General features: G+C 40.0%; 1 protein-coding gene across 2 annotated transcripts in view; it reads right to left on the reverse strand.

The window, feature by feature from the left end:
• CDK17 (cyclin dependent kinase 17) overlaps positions 1 to 23238 on the reverse strand; it is an 87407-nt gene that overhangs the window by 24498 nt on the left and 39671 nt on the right. For both annotated transcript variants that reach the window (XM_060195575.1, XM_060195576.1), the window contains exons 3-6: positions 20828 to 20992; positions 12999 to 13132; positions 10917 to 11042; positions 680 to 736 (exon numbers count right to left, since the gene is read on the reverse strand). In XM_060195575.1, the coding sequence (XP_060051558.1) occupies positions 680 to 736; positions 10917 to 11042; positions 12999 to 13132; positions 20828 to 20992 (482 nt within the window). The remainder of the gene's footprint in view (positions 1 to 679; positions 737 to 10916; positions 11043 to 12998; positions 13133 to 20827; positions 20993 to 23238) is intronic.

Here is a 23238-nt window from a genome sequence, read left to right on the forward strand (position 1 = left end):
TATTATTATTGCCCTTGTTAAAGCAATTCGTTGTTGGATAGGACATAGAGAAATGGAGAGAGGAGGGGAAGACAGAGAAGGGGAGAGAAAGACAGACACCTGCAGACCTGCTTCACCGCCTGTGAAGCGACTCCCCTGCAGGTGGGGAGCCGGGGGCTCGAACCGGGATCCTTACGCCGGTCCTTGTGCTTTGCGCCACATGCGCTTAACCCGCTGTGCCACCGCCCGACCCCCAGTCTCTATCTTTCTATCTGAAAAACTTAACTCTGCGTCAGTGAAGCCCGGGTGATGACAAAATGAATGAATGGAGTTCACCTGGGAGCGTGCCTGCTTCACCGTGTGTTGGACTCAGGTTCAAACCCCAGGTACAGCACACAGCGGCACTAAAGGAAGCTCTCTACACATGCACCTGAAAAAGTTGGCCTGAAGTGACGAAGTGCAAGTGACAATAAAAATTAAAAAAAAAAAAAGAGGATTTCAAGGTCATAGGAAATATTCATTTCTTTTCAAGCTAATGGGCTAATGTGAAAGGTGTACTTTCTCACCAAGATTTGCCTTTCTAAAGGAAGTCTCATCTTCCAGAGGACAGTGCTTTCAGAATGTCTTCCAGGTTGGCAAAAACTGGACTAACAAAATCTAAATAACAAAAATGTCATTCTTTTCAAAGACAATTACTTACCTCTCCAAGTTTTTCCAATTTGATGTAGGTCTCCATTTTCCCAAACCCAATTTCTGACTGAAAGCAAACAATTATAAATTTAATATTCTTAAAAGTTCATTTCTACTTCAAAGTACAAACTCTCCAGCTATAAAAAGGGTACACTGGAACAGAAGATCTGATTATAACTATACTGCAGAACATCCATCACATTTTAAAACACACCTAATGTTGTAACAATCAAAAGCTCAGAAACCTCAGTGTGTATGATCAAGTTATCAACCCAATGTTTATGTAAATCAGCTAGCACTCAGCTACATAGTATTTTATTTTGGTGCTGGCGGGTGGTGCACCTGGTTGAGGACACATGGTACAAAACTTTTATTTGAAAATGCTGAGACGTTTAAGATACCAAAGAACTTGGGAGCCAGGAGGTGACTAAGTGAGCAGAGTGTGCACCTTTCCATTATTCTCACCTGGGCTTGAGCTCCAACGCCATGGACAGCACCAAGAGAACCGCAGAGTTGGGGAAGGTGCTTTGGTATCTATCTCTTCCCCTCTCTCTCTCTACCTACCTCTAAGTAAATGCAGGAAAACAGTTATGCAAAAGACTTCCATACTGCAGGCTCTGAGGTCCCAAGTTCAGTCCCCAGCACTGCTATAAATCAGAGCTCAGCAGTGCTCTGGTGTCTATATCTTTCTTTCATTAATAAATGAACAAAATATTTTTAAATCCTAACTTAAAATAATTAAATACGACCAGGAAGCAGCTCAGTGGTATTGCATAAGCATGAAGCCCTGGGTTTATTACCAGCACTGCACACAAACTAAAATCAAGGAACTGCACAATTTCCTTTTTAAGGAAATTCTAAAGTAAGTCATCTTTCTCAACAATCTGTTAGTCCCCTAGGGACCATGCAAATGACAATATATTGTTTACCTCAGATTTTCTAGCCGAGCAAATATTGGGTTTTCAGAAAGGTCATGACAAATTAAAAAAAGAAAAGAGGGGTCCGGGTGGTGGTGCACCCGATTAAGTATCTGTGTGGAAGGACCTGGGTTTGAGCCCTGCAGGGGGTGCTTCACAAGGGGTGAAGCAGATGTGTCTCTTTCTTTGGACCTATCTCCTGCTCTCCTCTCAATTTATCTTTGTCCTATCCAATAAAATGGTGGGAAACAAACAACAAAAAAAGAAACAGTAAAACATATATATATATATATATATATATATATATATATATGCCACAGCATGAAAATATACTAAGTGGACAAAGCCAAATACAAAAGACCTTGTGTTGTAAAATTCACCATACAGGAAGTAGAGTCAGTGAGCAAACCCATACGGACACAAAGGGGAGTCACGAGTGACTGCTTGAAACCACAAGGGCTTCATTCTGGATGGTGACCCTCCTAATTAGAAGCAGTGAACTGTTTAGGTGGACACATTAATATGGTCAAATTTCTTAAAAAGCTCTCAAAGGTACTACACTTTTAGACCTTGAGTTTGTCAGTTTATTTTGAGGAGCGTCAATAAATGAGAGTAGCAGAATACACCAGATATGGAAAAAGAAACCTCACACTTCAAACCAAACCAAACCAAAACAAGACCTAACAATTAAAATACAGAGGAAAAAAGAACAACACAGAGAAGATGGAAATTCAGGGGTTGAAAGAGAAGAAGCAAAAAGTTAACAAACATAAGAGGAAAAGAATTTCCGGCTGGTGGTGCACCAGGCTAAGTGCACATAGTTCAAAGCGTAAGGACCCATAAGGATCCTGGTTCTAGCCCCCGGCTCTCCACCTGCGGGGGGGGGGGGGGGGGGGTCACTTTACAAGTGATGAAGCAAGTCTACACATGTCTGTCTTTCTCCCTATCTTCCCCTTCTCTCTGTCCTATACAATAATAACTAAAAAAAAAAAAGCCTCCAGGAGCAGTGGATTCATAGTACCCACACCAAGCCTGCTATATCCCTGAAGGCAAAAAAAAAATTCCTTATGACTTTCTGTCACACCTCTGAAGCAAAATTGGCAATAGGGACTCACTTCTCACTAAAAAGTGACACTGATATCCTTAAATAAATAGCCAGTGAAGGAAATAATGTTCTTTCATAAATAACCTGAGACCTCAGTTATAGACTATGCTGAATGGTTAAATATGGTATTTTAGTATAATTCTGGAGATTCAATTATACCACTTTTCTGGAAATGTTGAATGAAATGACATTTGACAATCTGACGTCATTCACTACCACTCAGAAAAGAACCAAAAATAAATAAATAAATAAAGGCTTAAAAAAGCAAGGGCCATGGCCAGGAGGAAACCATTTCATCTGCCTGCTAGTACCTTCATTCAATGTTTGCTAAGCCAGTAAAATCATTTTAGTGGTCTCAAGTGGGATTACTGAATGACTAAAAAACACTTCACTTTGTACTTTTTGTGCCACCAGGGTTATAGCTGGGGCTCAGTGCCTGCATAACTCTACTGCTCTCAGCAGTTATTTCTCTCTCTCTCTCTCTCTTTTTCCTGTTTTTGCTAGGGGAAGAGGAGGGGAGGGAGAGGAAGAAGGGGGAGGGAAGCTCAGGCATGCACAGGGAAGTGCAGGCAGCACTGCTTCTCCCCTGCAGGTGGTGACAGTGGTGACAGTGACTCAAGCCCAGGTCTCAGTGCAATGCAGGCTGAGTGTGTGCTCTGCTGAGTACACAACCACCCAGTCCCCTCTGTGCACTCTAAGGTTTTCACTAACACAATGGGTTGTCAGAAAGTCATGACATACTTTTTTCTATGCAAAAATGAGTCACGACTTTCCTAATAAGCCAAAATATGCTGCTTACAAATATTCAGTACAAAGCAAGGTTTTTGTGCCTATGTTTTCATTAAGCAAATTCTTTTTCCAAGTTCTTTATATACAAATTACCATTTGTCCTATGTGACATTCATTGAAAAGTTAAAAACCACAAAAATGTCACTAGAAACAATTTCAAAATGCAACTATTTTCCATCAGTATGTTTTTGATAATTTTTGATATGTGGTAAAAAATTACAGTGGCAAACTTATATTCTGATAAAAATCAAAGTTTTGAGAGTCAATGTGAGATAATAGGTTTTTAGAGTTTCTTAAAAGACTTTATTAAAACCTAGGACAGAATTTTCATTGCTTGATCATACTTCACACTCCTTTATACTATTTTAGAAAATGTGTGTAACCAAATTGATAGTTACAATCTCTTAATTCCAACAATGTGTCTTAAAACTATGTATGCCTGCTTTGACCCAAGCTGTGGAAGTATCATGTGCTAAGTTCTTGTTTTTCTTTGTTTATTTATAGCTAAAGTGACCCTGTTATTAAAGTATATGCATATATGGGGAAAAAATAGTAAGGTTTTGGGATGGGGTGATAGCATAATGGTTATGCAAAGAGACTCTCATGCCTGAGGCTCCAAAGTCCCAGGTTCCATCCCCAACACCACCATAAACCAGAGCTGAGCAGTGCTTTAGTCTCCCTCTCTCATTAAAGTAAATAAAATGTTTTAAAAAACTAAGATGCCCAAACTCAGCAAGATTATTTTTTTTTAAAAGTAAGGTTTTTCAGAACTATCACACATCATTCACCTAGGTATTGTTCCATATATGACTCAGTGATATTAACTTCTTGCTTTCTATCATCAATAAGCAGAATAAACTAAAACCATCATCTACAACATTTTAAAAACAGAAATGAATTTAACTGATATGGGAAATATGACAAACAGCTACGTTGTTATATGAGTAGTGATTCTGAATAATCTCTTATGTATGTTTTGTAGTTCATTTACATACGACTTTAAACAACTTACTCCCCAAAAAAGGCCTAGTGGCCAAAGACAGACAAATTATATTAGAAAATGCACTTTTCTTTTCTTTTACCTATCCCTGCTAATTCAGGTGCTTAATTCACAAATATGGAACTGCTGCATCTTTGCCAGGAATTTTGAAGTTAAAACTTAGACTAACAGACGGCATCTAGTGTGAGCTAAACAATGCAAGACCCTGGTGGGTTAGCCGGGTGAGAAAGCCCTCATTTGATGACACTGAGAAGCAAGCAAGCAGAAATGCCTGACTGCAGGGACCTGGAGACAGCTGGAGGGCACCTTGATGGGCACAGGCTTTCGGTCTGAGCCCAGCACCACGTGGGAGCACCATCAACAGTACAGGAACAACTCTGCAAATGGTCAAACACTGCTGTGTCCTCTCATCTCCTCCCCCTCTCGAAAAGTCAAGTATTAAAAATTAGGCTGGTGGTGGTGCACCTGGCTGAGCACAAACGATGCCATGTGCAAGGACCCAAGTCCCTACCTGTAGGGACAAGCTTCAGAGTGGTGAAGCAGGTCTGCACGTGGCTCCCTGTGTCCCTCCTCTACTTCCTCCTCCCTCTCTCTCAATTTCTTAGTCCTATCTAGTTAAGCATAAAATGGGCTGGGAGTCTACTTAATAACACTGTGCATGACTGAGGCCTTGAATTTATTTTCTAGCACTGCTAAGAAAAAAATGCAACTGCAAACTAGGAACTTTTTTTCATCAGGATCTCAGAAATTTTCTTATTTGAAGTGACTAAATACTAGCATGTCCTTAAAGTAAGTATTTTTGGTCCAGTGAAGGCTTTAACAAAAATGCTGAGGTTTGCTTATGATTTCAAGATTGGGAGGAGATGATACAGAGGTTACTCTACTATATAAAGGACATAAGGAGTAAACTAAGGCACATGTCAACAACTAATACCACACAGTGTCAAACTTCCAGAGAACGAACTTCTAGAGATCATTGGGATATGCTGAAAGACTGATTTTAATAAAGAAAGTAATTACTGTGCTGTAATTATAAAGTTAAACTTAGATAATAAACTATAAAATAAATAGCACTACTGAATTCCATCCATGCAGGCACAAAGCTCAGACAAAAGGCACAGTTACACTGGTAGACTGTCAGAATCAAACTCAAAGACTAAATTTCAACAATTTCTAGCCTTAGGATTCGTTGCAACCAGATATGACTTGATTAATTTGCTAAAACCCTTTGGGAGAAAATTTGCTTGCATTTTTATCTGCTGGACAGGACAGGATTAACAACAACAGATATAATGACTAGCTTGTTGACATGCTCTCCTACAGAAATAACTCAGACGCCAGAGGACAAAGTGCATGTGTTCAGCATTTGCCAAGTATAATGGAGGTACACAGTGAAGAAGACAGACATGACTCCTACTTTCACGGGTTCAAAATCTAGACTGAAATTCCACCGAAAGTCATTTTACAATACTTTTAAAGTTTCAAAAAGATAGCTAAAAGTAACATCTAAAGTAATGAAACAATAAGCTTTCTATCTTAACATATTAAAAAAAAAACTTTAAATCTGCTTTCCAAACAGCTGAAATTACTTTTTTAAATGCATAATTGCACCAAGAGACTACCTGGCTTTGCAACTCTCCTAGCTTTTTTTTTTTTTCTCCCTCCAGGGTTACTGCTGGGCTCAGTGCCTGCACCATGAATCCACCACTCCTGGAGGCCATTTTTCCCCCTTTTGTTGTTGTAGCCTCATTGTGGTTATTATTATCGCCATTGTTGATGTTGTTCATTGTTGGATAGGACAGAGAGAAATGGAGAGAGGAGGGGAAGACAGAGAGGGGGAAAGACAGACACCTGCAGACCTGCCTCACTGCCTGTGAAGCGATTCCCCTGCAGGTGGGGTGCTGGGAGCTCGAACCAGGATCCTTACGCCGGTCCTTGTGCTTTGTGCCACATGCGCCCAACCCACTGCGCCACCGGCCGACCCCCCTCTCCTAGCTTTTGAACACCACTTCTCCCCTTGAGAATGACTAAATTATTGTTACTGATAGAAACATGTCTTATCTGTTAGGTATACAGAGGGCAGAAAACAGACACCTTCTATTCTATTCTATTCTATTCTATTCTATTCTATTCTATTCTATTCTATTCTATTCTATTCTATTCTGTCATGCTGTTTTACAATGTACTGTTTTATCATCATCATGTTATTATTACCTTGACCTTGTAAATAATAGGCCAAAGTTAAATTAAGCCATAGGTGGGCTCTGAACCTCACATCCACACCCCATAAGTATATGTCTTATTTGAGAATAAACTGATAATTTATTTTCTTACCTATTCTTAGAACAACAACAACAAAAAAAAAAAACAGGACTCCATGTGTTCTATACTGGTAACGTCATGAATAAGGAATTCAACAGTCATTTAGAAAGAAGCATATTCTTTTGAAATAATAATTTTTAATCTCAGTATAATGAGACAATGTCCATATACAAACATCTGGTCTACTGAAGTTACAATTACCAGTCTCACAAATCTTCCACTGAGAATGCTATTGTTTTAAGTTCCGCAATGAATCTTAAGTAATAGCATATACTTTTCCACTAATCTAAATCAGAGTCAAAACAATCTATTTCTTACCAGCCAAAAGTGAATTATTAAATAGCACTTGCATAATCCAATAATCAATATATTTTGTTTGAACAGTCAATATTTTAACACAGGAGCTGGCACACCAAGGATGGTGCACATGTTGCCACACATAAGGACTAGGTCCCCACCTGCAAGAGGGGACGCTTCGTGAGTGTGAGGCAGTGGTGCAAGGCGTCTCTGTCTCTATCCTTCTGCTGTCTGCTATCAATTTCTGTCTCTACAAAATAAGAAAAAGGGAGGAAGAGAAGTAGGAATGCAGGCAGGCAGGCAGATATGGCCACCAGGAGCAGTGGGTTTGTCCCAGCTATGAAACTGATACCCAGCAGTAGCCCCGGTGGCAATAAAGATAGATCTGAACTGACTTGTCATCAAAGAAGATATTCAAATGCCCAAGAGGTTTGGGGGTGGTGGTGGTACAAATCAATGGTTATTTGAGAAACGCAAACAAGAAAGAATACAACTTCATACCTGTGAGAGTGCCATACACTGATAAGGACAGAAACAGTACTGACAAAGATGTGGGTGAAAAGGAACTCTTCAACACCGTTGAAGGTATATAAATCGGTCCAGACTCAGGAAAACAGTCTAGAGATTGATATTAAAAATGGATCTATCATGAAATGTGGCATTTCCTTTCCAGTTATCTTTCTAAGAAACACAGATCTGAAGAGATCTATGCACACCTACATTCACTGTGAGGCTATGTTTACCAGCCAAAATCTGGAAACAACCCAAATGTCCAATGAGAAGTAATGGTTACAAAAGGTGTGGCATATACAATGGAATACAACTCAGTTTTATGAAGAAATCTCCTCTGCTATAACTTAGATGGGATTTGAAGGAATCATGCTAAATGAAATAATCCAGAAGAAGAAACTACCAGATACATTAGAATGACCTAATTCATCCTAATTTACAGAGAAGTAGGTTTAAAAAATAAAGAAGGAAAAAATATAGAGTGAAATTCTAAGTTGTGAGTAGATTTTGAATTTTTATTAGTTCACTGCATGTAATACTTATTAGTCTACAGCAGGACATCCATGGACTGAAAAATGGCAAAAGAGATGGGAATTTAAGGGGCTTAAGGAATCTTGTTAATCATCAACACGTGCTGAGGGCCCAGTGCCCTGTGGTGGAGGGTGTGGGGTACTGATACCTATCACTGGCAATTAGAAATAGTACATATGTGACAGCTGTTCTGCAAATCATCATCCCACTGATACAGTGAATTTTATTAACATCTTTACATAGGAGGAGCCAGAAGCTACGTAGAAGAGAGATGAGTTAACCAGAGACAGTAACAACAGTATTGAGGAACCATTTGAGAATCATGAATTAATAGACGAGCCAATCAGCAAACTTTATTTTTTATCCATCAGAACTGAATTCTGTGACTTGCTTCTCCCTCTCCTCTCCAACACCAGGGTTATCAATTATGGGTTTAGTGTCTGCAGCTCCATCTGCAGCATCCTTTTTTAAAAGTCTTTTTTATTTTTATAGTCAGGGAGAGAGGAGAGACGGGGAGAGAGAGACACAGAGAGACACTCGCATTACTGATCTACCATTAGTGCAGTGTCTGCTCCCCATGCAAGAGAGGACTGGTGGCTTAAACATGGGTCTGTGACTAGCTTCTCAGTTTCTACTCATAGGAATATTACTATTTTTAATCACTCTGCCTCTTAGATATTGCTACTCAAAATATGAAACCAAAGAGAGAAGGTTGAATACTGGCTGATCTATCTCACTTATAGGAGAATTAAAGACAAAAAGCAAAAACACAAAGTACAAGTTGAGACGGGTTTGTGGTACTGCACCAAAGCAAAGGACTCTGGGCAAGAAGGGAAGGGAATGGGCTGGGAGGGTCCTGATGCACGGTGGCGGGAAAGGATTTACGTTGGCGGCCAGAATGTTGTGCTAACACCTACTGTGGAGAGACAAGGAGTAGTGCCTGCACGTCAACAACTTTACTGTAAGCCACGAAGTGCCAAAGAATAGCAATACATAAGTATTAGTCTGTCCTAATATGTGCTGCCGCATTTACCTTTAGATCAATTAGAACTCCATCAACATTCCCATATGCATACTTCTGGGTTCTGATTCATGAAGTTTCCTCTGCTTAGAACACAGATGACAGAACCAGACCTGCCACCTTCTGCATCCCACAATGACCTTGGGTCCATACTCCCAGAAGGATAAAGAATAGGAAAGCCATCAGGGGAAGGGATGGGATACGGAGTTCTGGTGGTGGGAATTGTGTTTTTTGTCAGTGTTTCCCTTTTATAAATAAATTTTTTTAAGTGGCCCAGAATAGTAAGCTGTGCATCTAATTCCATAAATAAATGAGTAAATAGAAAAAGGTAGTTGACTCAGACATCAAAAAAATGCAAAATGAAACCATTATGAGCTAGCAATATCTATTTACCAGAAAGCTTAGAGACAAGAAGGCACTTGTACGAAGGGCAACTGGACCTATCATGCACTGGTGGCCCGAGTAAAAAAATAGTAATAATCTTTAGCATTTGAATGAGTCATGTTGAGAAAGTGGAGACAGAAATTGATCAGAGGGGAGTTTACTGGGAGTTTTAATTTTTTCCTTTATATAACAGAGCATGTTAAATTTGCAAAGCTTCACAGAGCTTTAAACAGTATGTTTGATACACTTTTCTATATATCTAGGAACTGTTAATATATTCTGTACATCCAGCACACACCAATAGATTTACCACAAAATGAAAGAGAGTATAGTTTGAATTCTTCCAATTTGCATCCTTAGACCCTTGGGGATTAAAAAAAACTAAAATCCAAAAGGGAATGTAGTAAAATTTAGTTATTTAAGAGACTAGAAATACTTACAATCTGGCTGTCCTTCACACCTAGACATTTTCCCATGTGATAAAAAAAATTCAAAAAGTAGGGCCAGATGGTGGTGCATCTGGTTGAGCGCACATGTCACAGTGCACAAGGACCCAGGCTTGAGCCCTCGGCCTCCACCTGAAGGGGGAAAGCTTTGCAAGTGGTGAAGCAGTGTTGCAGATGTCTCTCTGTCTCTCTCCTCTATCACCCTTTCCTTCTCAATTTCTGGCTATCTCTATCCAATAAATTAAATAAAGATAATACAAAAATTCAAAAAGCTACATATGCACTCCTATGTTCATAGCAGCAATATTCACAATAGCTAAAATACAGAAACAATCTAAATGGTCTTGAAGAGATAACTGGTTAAAGAAACTATAACCTATATGCAAAATGGAATACTACTTTTGAGTAAAAAGAGGTGAATTATAATAAGTGAAATGAAGAGGAAGACAATTTGGGAGCTTTCATGCACACACAAAATAGAAACAACAATTCTATCAGGGCTGGCAAGGTGACCCGACTGGACGGTGTCCTTGTCTCGTCATGTGCAGGGACCAGTCTGAGCCTGGTCTGAAGGGAGCTTTGATGCTGTGCTACCTTGCATTCTATCTGTCTCTTTCCATTTGCAAAGGTCAGCCAGGAGCAAAATAGCCCCAATAATCACAGAAATAAACAGACAAACAGAAAACGATCACAGATAACTTTATGAAAACCGTTCCTGGAAGGAATGAGGAGGGAGGACTGTTTTTAGCATAATGGTATTAGAATTTAGTAGTCGATGTGGTTAAGTCCTATACACATAACCCTAATAGTCTGTAATACTGTACTACCATTAAATGAATTTGAAAAAGCTGAATATAAAAATGGAAGTAAAATACAGCACCCCCCCCCCCAAGCTAGTAATGGCATTCTGGGTAGAAGGACTTACCAGGGAAGCTCTGCGAGACCGTCGGCTCATTGGCTGGTCAAATGGCGGGCTGTTTATCTGCAACTTTTCAAGGTATCCATCCGGTATTCTGATGTCTGCAGGCAGTGATAACCTCTTATTTAAATCCTTTCAACAAAAAAGGAAAAACTTACTTGAAGGTAATTACACACACACAAAAGACAAAGACAGTAATGTTTGAGCTCTCGAGCTCTAGCTCTTAGTGATAACTATCTATAATGCTTTATTTAGCAGGTACAAAGTCACCTCTGTTGACCATATAAACTGTGTGCAAAGATATATACTGTAAACCAATGCGTGCAATGTAGCAATAGTTCCACATAAGTGGACTCTACAACCCAGTTATTTCTGAGTTATTTTAACAGTGTAGTTGATGCAGAATTTTCTTTGATATTATTATACCATACATCAGTAGTAGGTAATACTACAAAAGAATATCAGTTTCGATAGCTAACAAATATTGTGTGATTTTATATAGAACAGTGAAACAAAAGTACTATTACAATGCCAATAGAAAGAAAAAATTCAAAGGCATTTCTATTTAATATAAATATATCCTTTGAGCTGGAGCAAACTTGAAAGGGAATCTTGCCAATATTATTCACTAAGTCACAAAAATTCTAGAAGTAAAACTCTACCATTCATAATCATATCCAAACCATGAAACAAAAGATGAGATGTTTAAGAACTATAAAACAAAATATTTAAAATTAAACTAGAATAAAGAGAAAACAATACCAAAACATTCTCAAGAATATATATTTGAAATCCGTGGTCTATACATACAGTAGAATACTACTCAGCTATTAAGAATGATGAAGTCACCTTCTTTACCTCATCATGGATGAAGCTTTAATGAAACACTTTAAATGAGGTAAGCCAGAAAAAGAAGGATGAACAGGGGATGATCTCACTCATGGGTAGAAGTCAAGAAAAAACAGAAAGGGGTAACACAAAGCAGAACTCGCACTGGGTTTGGAGTACTGCTCCACAGCAATAAACTCTGGGGAGGTGGTAAGAGGCTTCCAGGTCCTGATGCAGGTAGTGGAAAGGGACCTAGACTGGCCGTGAGAGTCTTTGGCAGAAAATCGAGAAGTTTTACCCATGCATTGACAATTGCATTCACTATAAACCAAATTCCACAAAATAAAATAAAAAGAGTATGCGTATGGGTAGAATGTTAAGAAGTCTTTTCAAATATTAAACTTACAAATAAAAAGAAAATATTCAAGAGTAGAGGCAACCTGTGGGGAGGGATAAAGATACCCACATGTCAGAATTAGGAAGTTCTGATGTAGAAGTTAGTAATAAGTAAAAATTCGCATCAGAGAGAAATCATACATAGTTAAGAATATTGTGATATAATTTATATATGATATTAACCATCAAGTTAACCTAAAATGTTAAAAAATCTCAATTTATCATTAATAAAATTAGACTATTTAACTAATTAATGAATTAATTAATTTTTCATTATTGCCACTAGGGTTACTGCTGGGCTCAGTGCCAGCATTGCAAATCCACTAGTGGCCATTTTTCCCCTACATATTTCTTTAATTAGATAGGACTGAGAGAAATTGAGAAAGGACAAGGAGATAGAAAGAGGGAGAGGAAGACAGACACTTGCAGCCCTGCTTCACCACTCATCAAGTGGACCCCTGCAGGTGGGGAGCCGGGGCTCAAACCCAGGTCCCCCTGCTGGGGGAAGCTTCACTGTCGGCGAGGCAGGCTCAGGGATCTCTCTGGCTCTCCTTTTCTATCCACCATCTCTCATCAATTTCTCTGTCCTATCCAATTAAATAAAGTTAAAAATTAAAAAAACAACAACAAATGTTAATGTAAATAAGGTTTACTTATCTTGGGGTAAGAACTTAGAATAAAAGGAAATATTCATAAGGCAACTTCCCACCAATACAAAGAAACTTTCTTTGTATTGTACTAAGTACTGTTTCGCTTTATAAAAGTACTAAGTACTGTTTCGCTTTATAAAAATTTTAAAATAAGCGTTTGTTTTGATAGCTGTGCCTGTTTATACACATATTTTGACATCTTTTTAGTGGTTACCTCTATGGAGATCCGCCTGTGTATACGGTTCCTAAGACAAACGCCTGTTGGTGACTGGACTTCATCAGATGAGGTCCCAGAAGCTTGGTCACTTTCACCATCTGATCCCATTTTTAGATTTTCATGAACAATATCTGCATCAGAAAAGGAAACACTATCTTATTTTTTAAATTTTTTATATTTACTTATTTTCCCTTTTGTTGCCCTTATTGTTTTTTTATTGTTGTTGTGCTTGTTGTTGTTACTGATGTCGTTGTTGGATAGGACAGAGATAAATGGAGAGAGGAAGGGAAGACAGAGAGGGGGAGAGAAAGACAGCTGCAGATCTACTTCAACACCACCTGTGAAGCGACTCCCCTGCAGGTGGGGAGCCAGGGGCTCGAACCGGGACCCTTACGCCAGTCTTTACGCTTCATGCCACCTGTGCTTAACCCGCTGCGCTACCGCCCGACAGAAACACTATCTTATAAGCAATGTGACTCATCCTACTTTATACCATAATTTATTATCACTGCAGGGAATATATATATATACATGCCAGATAAAAGTCACAGCCCCCAAAGTGTCATAAGTATGCAGTTAATTGGAAAAAATATAATTCAACTGTCCTGAAACAGTTGTTAAGAAACCTTTCACACTCTTAAATTATGTATAAAAAAAAAACCTCAAGTTATTATCAAATGTTGAATAACACTGACTGGAAATAACACTTGAAGATTATTTAGCGGTTCTTTCATTTTCAAGACTTGGGAACTGAAAACTGAGAGATTAAATGACATTAAAAGGTCAAACAGCTTATAGGCAGAGCTAAAACAGAAACTTGATCTTTGCCTTTTATGTGCCATGATGTCTACAACAGCCAGCTTAACTAATTTTTAAGATAATCTTAACTTTTTTAATATTTATTTTCCTTTTTGTTGACCTTGTTTTTTCATTGATGGTGTAGTTATTATTATTGTTGCTGATGTTGTCATTGTTAAATAGGACAGAGAGAAATGGAGAGAGGAGGGGAAGACAGAGGGGGAGAGAAAGACAGACACCTGCAGACCTGCTTCACCACCTGTGAAGCGACTCCCTTGCAGGTGGGGAGCTGGGGGCTCAAACCGGGATCCTTGCGCCTTGCACCATGTGCGCTTAACCTGCAGCGCTAATCTTAACTTTTTAAAAGGGGCTAACACTGTACACACCTATTAAATTATAGTTATATAAATCACTATTTAATTAATATGAGAGGGGGAAACTGATTGTATGTCTAACAAAGGGACTTTTCAAAGTTAACCCAATCACCAAATAATGTGATGATAACAATAACTATCCATTGTCTTCTTCAACCCTAAGACAGCAGGAACCTCACATCTCCACTATAGAGCCTAAACTTCCCCCAGTCCTGGGACCCTAGGGTAGGGCCCACTTTCCCGTATGCTTCTCCCAATTCTTATCAAATAATATTGCATCCGCTGATTGCAACCTAATCAACGCAACAAGTGCCACCCCAACATGCTTCACTTCAGACTGTGTCCAGAGACTTCAGGTGTGGAATGACAACCTTTCAGCTTCATCACTCGGGTGAGACCTTTCCTTTCATGGTATTCTCTAATTCCATTCCAGGTGGTTCACTTCCTAACAAAGTCCCAAAACCTAGATATAGACCAGGTTCCAGGAGATAGAGCATATGCTCACACGTATCCATAAACTAGGGCAAAATATATACCTGAAAGCAGAAGTACACTAGAGTTTGCAGTGAGTATCCCCCAACACTTCATCTCCACTATTCCAAGCTTTGGGTCCATGATTGCTCAACAATTTGTTTGGCTTTGTATGTTAACTCTCTTTTCAGCCCCCAGGTTCCAGATGCCATCAGGATACCAGCCAGGCTTCCCTGGATTGAAGACCCCACCAATGTGTCCTGGAGCTCCGCTTCCCCAGAGACCTACCCTACTAGGGAAAGAGAGAGGCAGACTGGGAGTATGGACTGACCAGTCAACGCCCATGTTCAGCGGGGAAGCAATTACAGAAGCCAGACCTTCCACCTTCTGCAACCCTCAATGACCCTGGGTCCATGCTCCCAGAGGGATAGAGAATAAGAAAGCTGTCAGGGGAGGGGGTGGGATATGGAGATCGGGTGGTGGGAATTGTGTGGAGTTGTACCCCCCCCCGTCCTATGATTTTGTTAATGTCTCCTTTCTTAAATTAAAAAAAGGGGGCTAACACAGCTCCAACCCCACATACACCAGTGCTGAATATAAAACACAAAAAATTATTCACTAAGTATCTCACTTTAGAGAACTACAATAAAAATCGTGTTTAGGGAGGGACTCTTATAAGGTGGATTATCATGTTTTTAGAAATAGCTGTGGGAGTCGGGCGGTGGCGCAGTGGGTTAAGCGCACGTGGCGCAAAGCGCAAGGACCAGCGTAAGGGTCCCGGTTCGAGCCCCCGGCTCCCCACCTGCAGGGGAGTCGCTTCACAGGCGGTGAAGCAGGTCTGCAGGTGTCTATCTTTCTCTCCCCCTCTCTCTCTGTCTTCCCCTCCTCTCTCCATTTCTCTCTGTCCTATCCAACAACAAAACAACGTCAACAATGGCAATAATAACCGCAACGAGGCTGCAACAACTGGGGCAACAAAAAGGGGGAAAAAATGGCCTCCAGGAGCAGTGGATTCATGGTGCAGGCACCGAGCCCAGCAATAACCCTGGAGGAAAAAAAAAAAAAAAGAAATAGCTGTAAAGATTAAATGACAGTAGAGAGGGGAAATTGAGAGCATTTGGGAACATTCTAGACACATCTGCATTACTTGTACATCCAGTCAGGCATTTGGGAACATTCTAGACGCATCTGTACATCCAGTCAGGCATTTGGGAACATTCTAGACGCATCTGTACATCCAGTCAGGCATTAGGGAACATCCTAGACGCATCTGTACATCCAGTCAGGCATTTAGGAACATTCTAGATGCATCTGTACATCCATGCAGGCATTAGGGAACATCCTAGACACATCTGTACATCCAGTCAGGCATTAGGGAACATTTTAGACACATCTGTACATCCATTCAGGCATTAGGGAACATTCTAGACGCATCTGTACATCCAGTCAGGCATTTGGGAACATTCTAGATGCATCTGTACATCCATGCAGGCATTAGGGAACATCCTAGACACATCTGTACATCCACTCAGGCATCAGGGAACATTTTAGACACATCTACACATCCAGTCAGGCATCTGGGAACATTCTAGACACATCTGTACATCCAGTCAGGCATTAGGGAACATCCTAGACGCATCTGTACCTCCATGCAGGCATTAGGGCACATTCTAGACACATCTGTACATCCAGTCAGGCATTAGGGAACATTCTAGATGCATCTGTACATTCATGCAGGCATTAGGGAACATCCTAGACACATCTGTACATCAAGTCAGGCATTAGGGAACATTCAAGACGCATCTGTACATCCAGTCAGGCATCTGGGAACATTCTAGACGCATCTGTACATCCAGTCAGGCATCTGGGAACATTCTAGACGCATCTGTACATCCAGTCAGGCATTAGGGAACATCCTAGACGCATCTGTACATCCAGTCAGGCATTAGGGAACATCCTAGACGCATCTGTACATCCACTCAGGCATTAGGGAACATTTTAGACACATCTGTACATCAAGTCAGGCATTAGGGAACATCCTAGACACATCTGTACATCAAGTCAGGCATTAGGGAACATTCTAGACGCATCTGTACATCCAGTCAGGCATTAGGGAACATTCTAGATGCATCTGTACATTCATGCAGGCATTAGGGAACATCCTAGACACATCTGTACATCAAGTCAGGCATTAGGGAACATTCAAGACGCATCTGTACATCCAGTCAGGCATCTGGGAACATTCTAGACGCATCTGTACATCCAGTCAGGCATCTGGGAACATTCTAGACGCATCTGTACATCCAGTCAGGCATTAGGGAACATCCTAGACGCATCTGTACATCCAGTCAGGCATTAGGGAACATCCTAGACGCATCTGTACATCCACTCAGGCATTAGGGAACATTTTAGACACATCTGTACATCAAGTCAGGCATTAGGGAACATCCTAGACGCATCTGTACATCCATGCAGGCATTAGGGAACATTCTAGACGCATCTGTACATCCAGTCAGGCATCTGGGAACATTCTAGACGCATCTGTACATCCAGTCAGGCATTAGGAAACATTCTAGACGCATCTGCATTACTTGTACATCCAATAATATATTTGCATTTGTCAGTCATCCTCTAATTCAGCCAGCAGAGGTGGCCCACCTGAAGCAAGCTCTAGTTCTGAAACACAATGCTTGCCACTACTCCTCTCCATTATACTTATTCCTGAAAATACATGTTGTTTCATACTGTAGTGCTTTAGTATCCTACCTTCCCCCTAGCCAAATGAGGTGCTTTCCTCATTTTATCAACCTAGTGAACTCTATTCAAACAACTGAATACATGAACTTGCAATAAAAAGAAAAAACAGATGTGCAGCAATAGTTTCTAAGATTTTGTGAGAACCATGGTGGTTATTGTTGGGAGGGAAGGGCACAGAGCTTTGGCAGTGACTGCAGTGTGGAACTATAAACCCTGTAACCTTACAATCTTGTAAACCACTATTAATCACAAATTAAAAATGTCAAATTATCCTCATGTGCTGGGGAGACAACATAATAGTTATACAAAAGACTTTCAGGCCCGAGGCTCTATGGCCCCAGGTTCAATCCCCAACACCACCAAAAGCCAGAGCTGAGCAGTGCTCTTTCTCTCTGTATCTCTCATTAAAAAGAAAAAAAAAAAGACCACTTTTTAAAATCCTCTTACGTCATCATACAGTGAAGGTCTTGTCTAAGCAGACATATTCACTGTGTCCACCAAAGTACAAGAGAGAGCATGTTTATTTTGTTTTAATAAGATCCTGAGAGCAGAATTTGGATTTTTATAGTTTTATAGTTCTAAAACATTAAGTACATAGCATGCAGAAGGTGCTCAACAAATTCTGCTTACAAAATATGAGAACCCTTTAAATTAGTGGGAAAAAAATTAACTCAAGGACTTCATCAAATTAGTCTTAGAATAGATCTTAGATAGATTTGGGGTGAGACTTTACATTAAGATCTGATTAATAATTTTAACTTGGGGGAGTCGGGCTGTAGCGTAGCGGGTTAAGCACAGGTGGCGCAAAGCACAAGGAGTGGCATAAGGATCCCGGTTCGAACCCCGGCTCCCCACCTGCAGGGGAGTCACTTCACAGGCAGTGAAGCAGGTCTGCAGGTGTCTATCTTTCTCTCCTCCTCTCTGTCTTCCCCTCCTCTCTCCATTTCTCTCTGTCCTATCCAACAACGACAACAACAATAATAACTACAACAATAAAACAACAAGGGCAACAAAAGGGAATAAATAAATAAAATAAATATTTAAAAAATAATAATAATAATTTTAACTTGGTAGCAAATATCAATGTACTCATGTTAGTACTAACTATGGTATCTGAAACATCTCAGGGTAAGTTTTACGTTATGCAACACTAGAAATGTTGAGACAATTTTACCATGCCTTCTATTTCCAGCAAACCTAGAAATATTCTTATATTTGAAAAGAAATCTTAAAATGCATAGCTGAGTTGGTAAAAATGCACAGATGGTACCCAAGAAACAAAGGCAAAATGGTTCAGGCAGAAGCTAACTGTCACTTTGTAGCAAAAGGCTGCTGATCTGGTGGAATCGAGCTTGTGATTAACTAACTGCCACATTGGGATAAAAGATGAAGTCTTGGATATTCAAGCTGCAAGTAGAACATCCCGTAAAAGGCACAAAACTCAAAGTGCTATATCTTCAGTCAAGGGCAAACTTCAACAAATAAACTTGCTCTATTTATTGCCTAAGGACTACCAGGGATCATACACATCTCTATGAATAAAATGTGCTTGACACAATCTGACTCAACTAAGAAACTGCTCATGTCCCAATGAATACTGGCTGATATTTTCATTTTTGTTTGTAAAACTAAAGTGAAACAATGCAAGTGCCTGCTCACTTTTTAAAAACATGCATTTTATTTATTTACTATTGGATAGAGACAGAGAGAAACTGAGGAGGCAGACAGAGAGACACCTACAGCCCTGCTTCACCACTCGTGAAGCTTTCCCCTGCGCGGGGTCCAGGGGCTTGAACACAGGTACGTGTGCACTCAACCAGATGCACCACCATCCAGCCCCTCTGCTCACTTTTCATTCAGGCTAACTTCTTTATTGAATCAACTGATAGTCTTTAAACACTACCAGAAAATCATATTTTCTAATGGCCCAATTTTTGTGCCACTCACAGTGTGACACATACAGATACAACACACTTTTTAATTCAGTCTGAATTACTAACATTTTTAACATCAGTCTAAATTTAGACCAAAGGTCAGCATGTGTGACTTGCTGAGTTAAAATTTAGGTTTGCATGTTGAAGGGTTTATTTTTTGAACAAAGAATATGCAGCAGAGATGATGTGCTCACAAGATGTAAGTGATAGAACGTACTGTCTAACGGTTTACAGCTTAGAGATCTCTGCTCTAGACAGTGAAAGAATAAATCAAGCCTTTATCTGTTCCAAGTGCTGTTCGGGCTCCTGTGGGGGTAAACACTCCCTCCATGGTTAATTTCAAGCTACACAACATGACACACATGAACTGTGAAGAAGTGTGCACCCATGAGAGTATTTGACTGGACAGATGCAGAGAGCCAGGCACATCTGGTTAAGTGCTCATGTTACAGTGCACGGGGATTTGGGTTCAAACCCTGGCTCCCCACATACAGGGGAAAAGCATCATGAGTGGTGAAGAGGTCTGCAGGTGTCTCCCTGTCTCTTTCCCTCTCTCTCCTCTCAGTTTCTGTCTCTATCCAATAATAAATAAAGTGTTAAAAAATTAAAATCAATAGACAGATACAGAATAATCCCCAGAGCATAATACAATGAAGTAAAATAATAAACGTCTTTTCAATAGTCATTACCTTTGCTTGTCATTTATTTAACTATAAATTTATATAATTTCTATTTTAAGAACCATTATGTAACCGGAATGAAAAATTCCTGAAAATGTAACAAGCGTTTCTCAGAGACTACTATAAACCAGCTCTAGCACATTACAAGAGGACAAAATAAAACCCTCAGAATCTTATTAAATATAATCATATTATGAAACTATAAAACAGCTATGGTTAAAACAATTTAGAAATCAATACGTAAGAAAATGTCAGAAAGTGGTCCGGGAGGTGGCACAGTGGATAAAGCTTTGGACTCTCAAGCTTGAGGCCCCAAAGTCGATCCCCAGCAGCACATGTACCAGAGTGATGTCTGGTTCTTTCTCTCTCCTCCTATCTTTCTCATTAATAAATAAACTTCTAAAAAATTTTTTTAAAAAGTATCAGAAAGAACAGAGAAATAAAAAGAAATCTGCAGATATATTTTTCTGTAGATATTTAAAGAGACATAGCGTAACAAATTATGTGATAGTCAGTAAAGGAATTATTGCACTGGGCGACCACAGGACAACGATCTAGAAATAATAAGGCATGGCCCTAACTAAAGCATCATCTCAACCTACCACTCATCTTAAAATCCTGTTTCCATCTCTAAAGGCTTTTGTTCTCCTCCTTTTGGACAAATCTGCAAAGGTCATTGCTCTGTAATGGTAGACAGCCTAATATCTCTACAACTATCTTTCTGTTCTTCCTCTTCTTCCCAATCTTTCTCTTAAAAGAAATAAAGACTGGCACAATCAACAACTTTTAAATAAAGTAGATACTTTCATTACCTAATCTGCTTCCGTTTCTGGGCATTGCCATGAAGGAACCAAGGCTTCCCCCAATAACACTATGTGGTCTCCGCAATGGGGGCTTCTTGAAGGAGCCTGCGTACTGGTGGAGGAAGGAGTGCATACTATGAGAGGTTGGAGGCCTGCCATTCTTCACAATGGGCTCTGCGGTTCAGAGGATCCAGAAGTCATTCCATGGACAGCCCGAGATCCAGACACGGTGAGGATTGACAAAGGAGATAAGAAAACAAAACAGTATGTTATAGTAACATTGTTTTTCATCTAACTTCTTTACTTATTGACATGAAAATACCAGAATTAAATTTTTATGAAAAAATACTTACATAAAATACTTTAATATTTGAAATTGGTCCATTAATATGATTAACCATTTTTCACATAATCAAAATTAACTAACAACCACAAAACTGCTAATATAACCCTTGTATTTTTTGGACCCTTTTGTTTGTTTTACTGTATCTCCGGATTATTTCCTTATTACTCCTACATTTACTAATGCCTTCATATATGCCTTATGACTGGCATGCTGTAGAGTATAAAAGAGATAGTCCTTGCCTGAAGAGAACCTGTCCTCATTGGCTAGACATTCAAAACGGCACATTAGTGTATAAGACAGAACTTAAGTGCAGAATTACTCAAAATGTTTAATATAAAAATTTCTTTTTTATAGAGCTATAACCAAGTGGAAACATTTAGGGAACCCTGCTTTGTAATGTTCAAGGGAATCTTATGACAGTTTTCTGCCTCCAAAGAAGAAACCTGATATATATTAAGGCCAAGATGAAGTTTCCTGTGACATATAATTCAGTTCTTTGTATTAGAACGATGTCTGTCACAGGTGGCAGTAATTATAAAGGGACTGGCTTCTGTGACTGTCTTCTATAAAACAAAGCCAGCACTTCTGTGGCTAATGATCATGAGTAAGGATATTTCTTTATTAGGGTAGTCCCCTATCTAGAGAAGTTCAGCAGACATCTAGGTGTTGGTAGGAAAGAGTAGACTAGAGATCCTCACAAGACAACCGAGGATAAATGCTAAGAAAGGGACTGTGCCACTACGAATAGTGTAGCCTAAAAGGAGAAGGGAGAGGAAAGATAGACAAAAGGAAAAAAAAAGGGGGGGGGGAGTGAGGGTGAAAATCACAGGCTCACCCAAAGCCCAAGTCATCTCATCTAATCAAAACAGAGACAAGCCTAACTAGTACTACAGAGCAGCTGTCTGAACACAGTCTGCACCTTTAGAATGTGTCCCAGTAATCATCCATCAAAAGGCATGCTGTGTGCATTTCACTCCTGAAAATTACTGGCACATACAGTGGGAAGCCTCTTATCAGAGGAAAGAATATACTGAGCTTGACAAACGCCAAAAACTCACAGGGAAAGGCCAGGAGACAGACAGCTCACCCAGTGAAGCTCACACACTGCAGTGCAAAAGGATTTATGCGCAAGCCTCCGCCACCAGGCACGAGCACCACTCTGGGGAGCTTCACAAGTAGTGAAGCAGTGCTGTCGTGTTTCTCCGTACCTACCGCCCCCCACCCCCTGCTCTGTTTCTGTCCCTTTATCTGGAAATAAACAAGAGGGGGGACTGGAAACACACAAGTGGGGGAGGGGAAGAGGAGGAGAGGAGAAGAACGACGAGGAGAGGAGAAAGAATTCTAAAGGAATAAAGACAAGGATTTCATTTCTGGTTGAAGGATTTAAGTATGGCATCAGAAAATTATCTTTGAGATAAGACCCCAATGCAAAATATTTCCTTCTTAAAGTATATTCAAATTATTGTTTAAAAAAACATTTCTACTGAGCTCATCTATGTCTTTTCTCTCACTGAGAAACCTCGAGTGAATAATGACCTCTGCCAAAGAGAGAGGAAGCAACTGTAACAGCTTGGGGTTGGCAAGGTGGTTCAGTAGCGAAGCACATGCCTTGCATGTGTAAGGCCCTGGATTAGATCACTAGTACACATAATAATAAGAAAGTCTAGAAGTATCATAAGTTAATTAAATAACATACACAGAGTAATCAATTAACGAGACAGCAAATGTGTATTACAAATTCCAACTTTTGACTTCTATTTTTAAAATATGTATTTTGGATACAGACCCGAGAGAAATTAAAGGAAGGGGAAGATAAGGAGAAAGAGGGCGGGGCAGACAGTGGGTGTGCAAAGAGACGCTCACGCCTGAGGCTCTCAAGTCCCAGGTTCAATCCCGGCACCACCATAAGCCAGAGCTGAGCAGTGCTCTGGTAATGAGAGAGAGAGAGAGAGAGAGAACAGAGACGCTCAAAGCACTGCTTCACTGTGTGTGCAGCTTCCTCCCTTGAGCCGGGCACCAGGGGCTTTAACACAGGTTCCTGTGCACAGTTTCATCCTCACACTGCTGGATGAGC

Source organism: Erinaceus europaeus, chromosome 7 (assembly GCF_950295315.1).
Source record: "Erinaceus europaeus chromosome 7, mEriEur2.1, whole genome shotgun sequence".
Lineage (NCBI taxonomy): Eukaryota > Metazoa > Chordata > Mammalia > Eulipotyphla > Erinaceidae > Erinaceus > Erinaceus europaeus.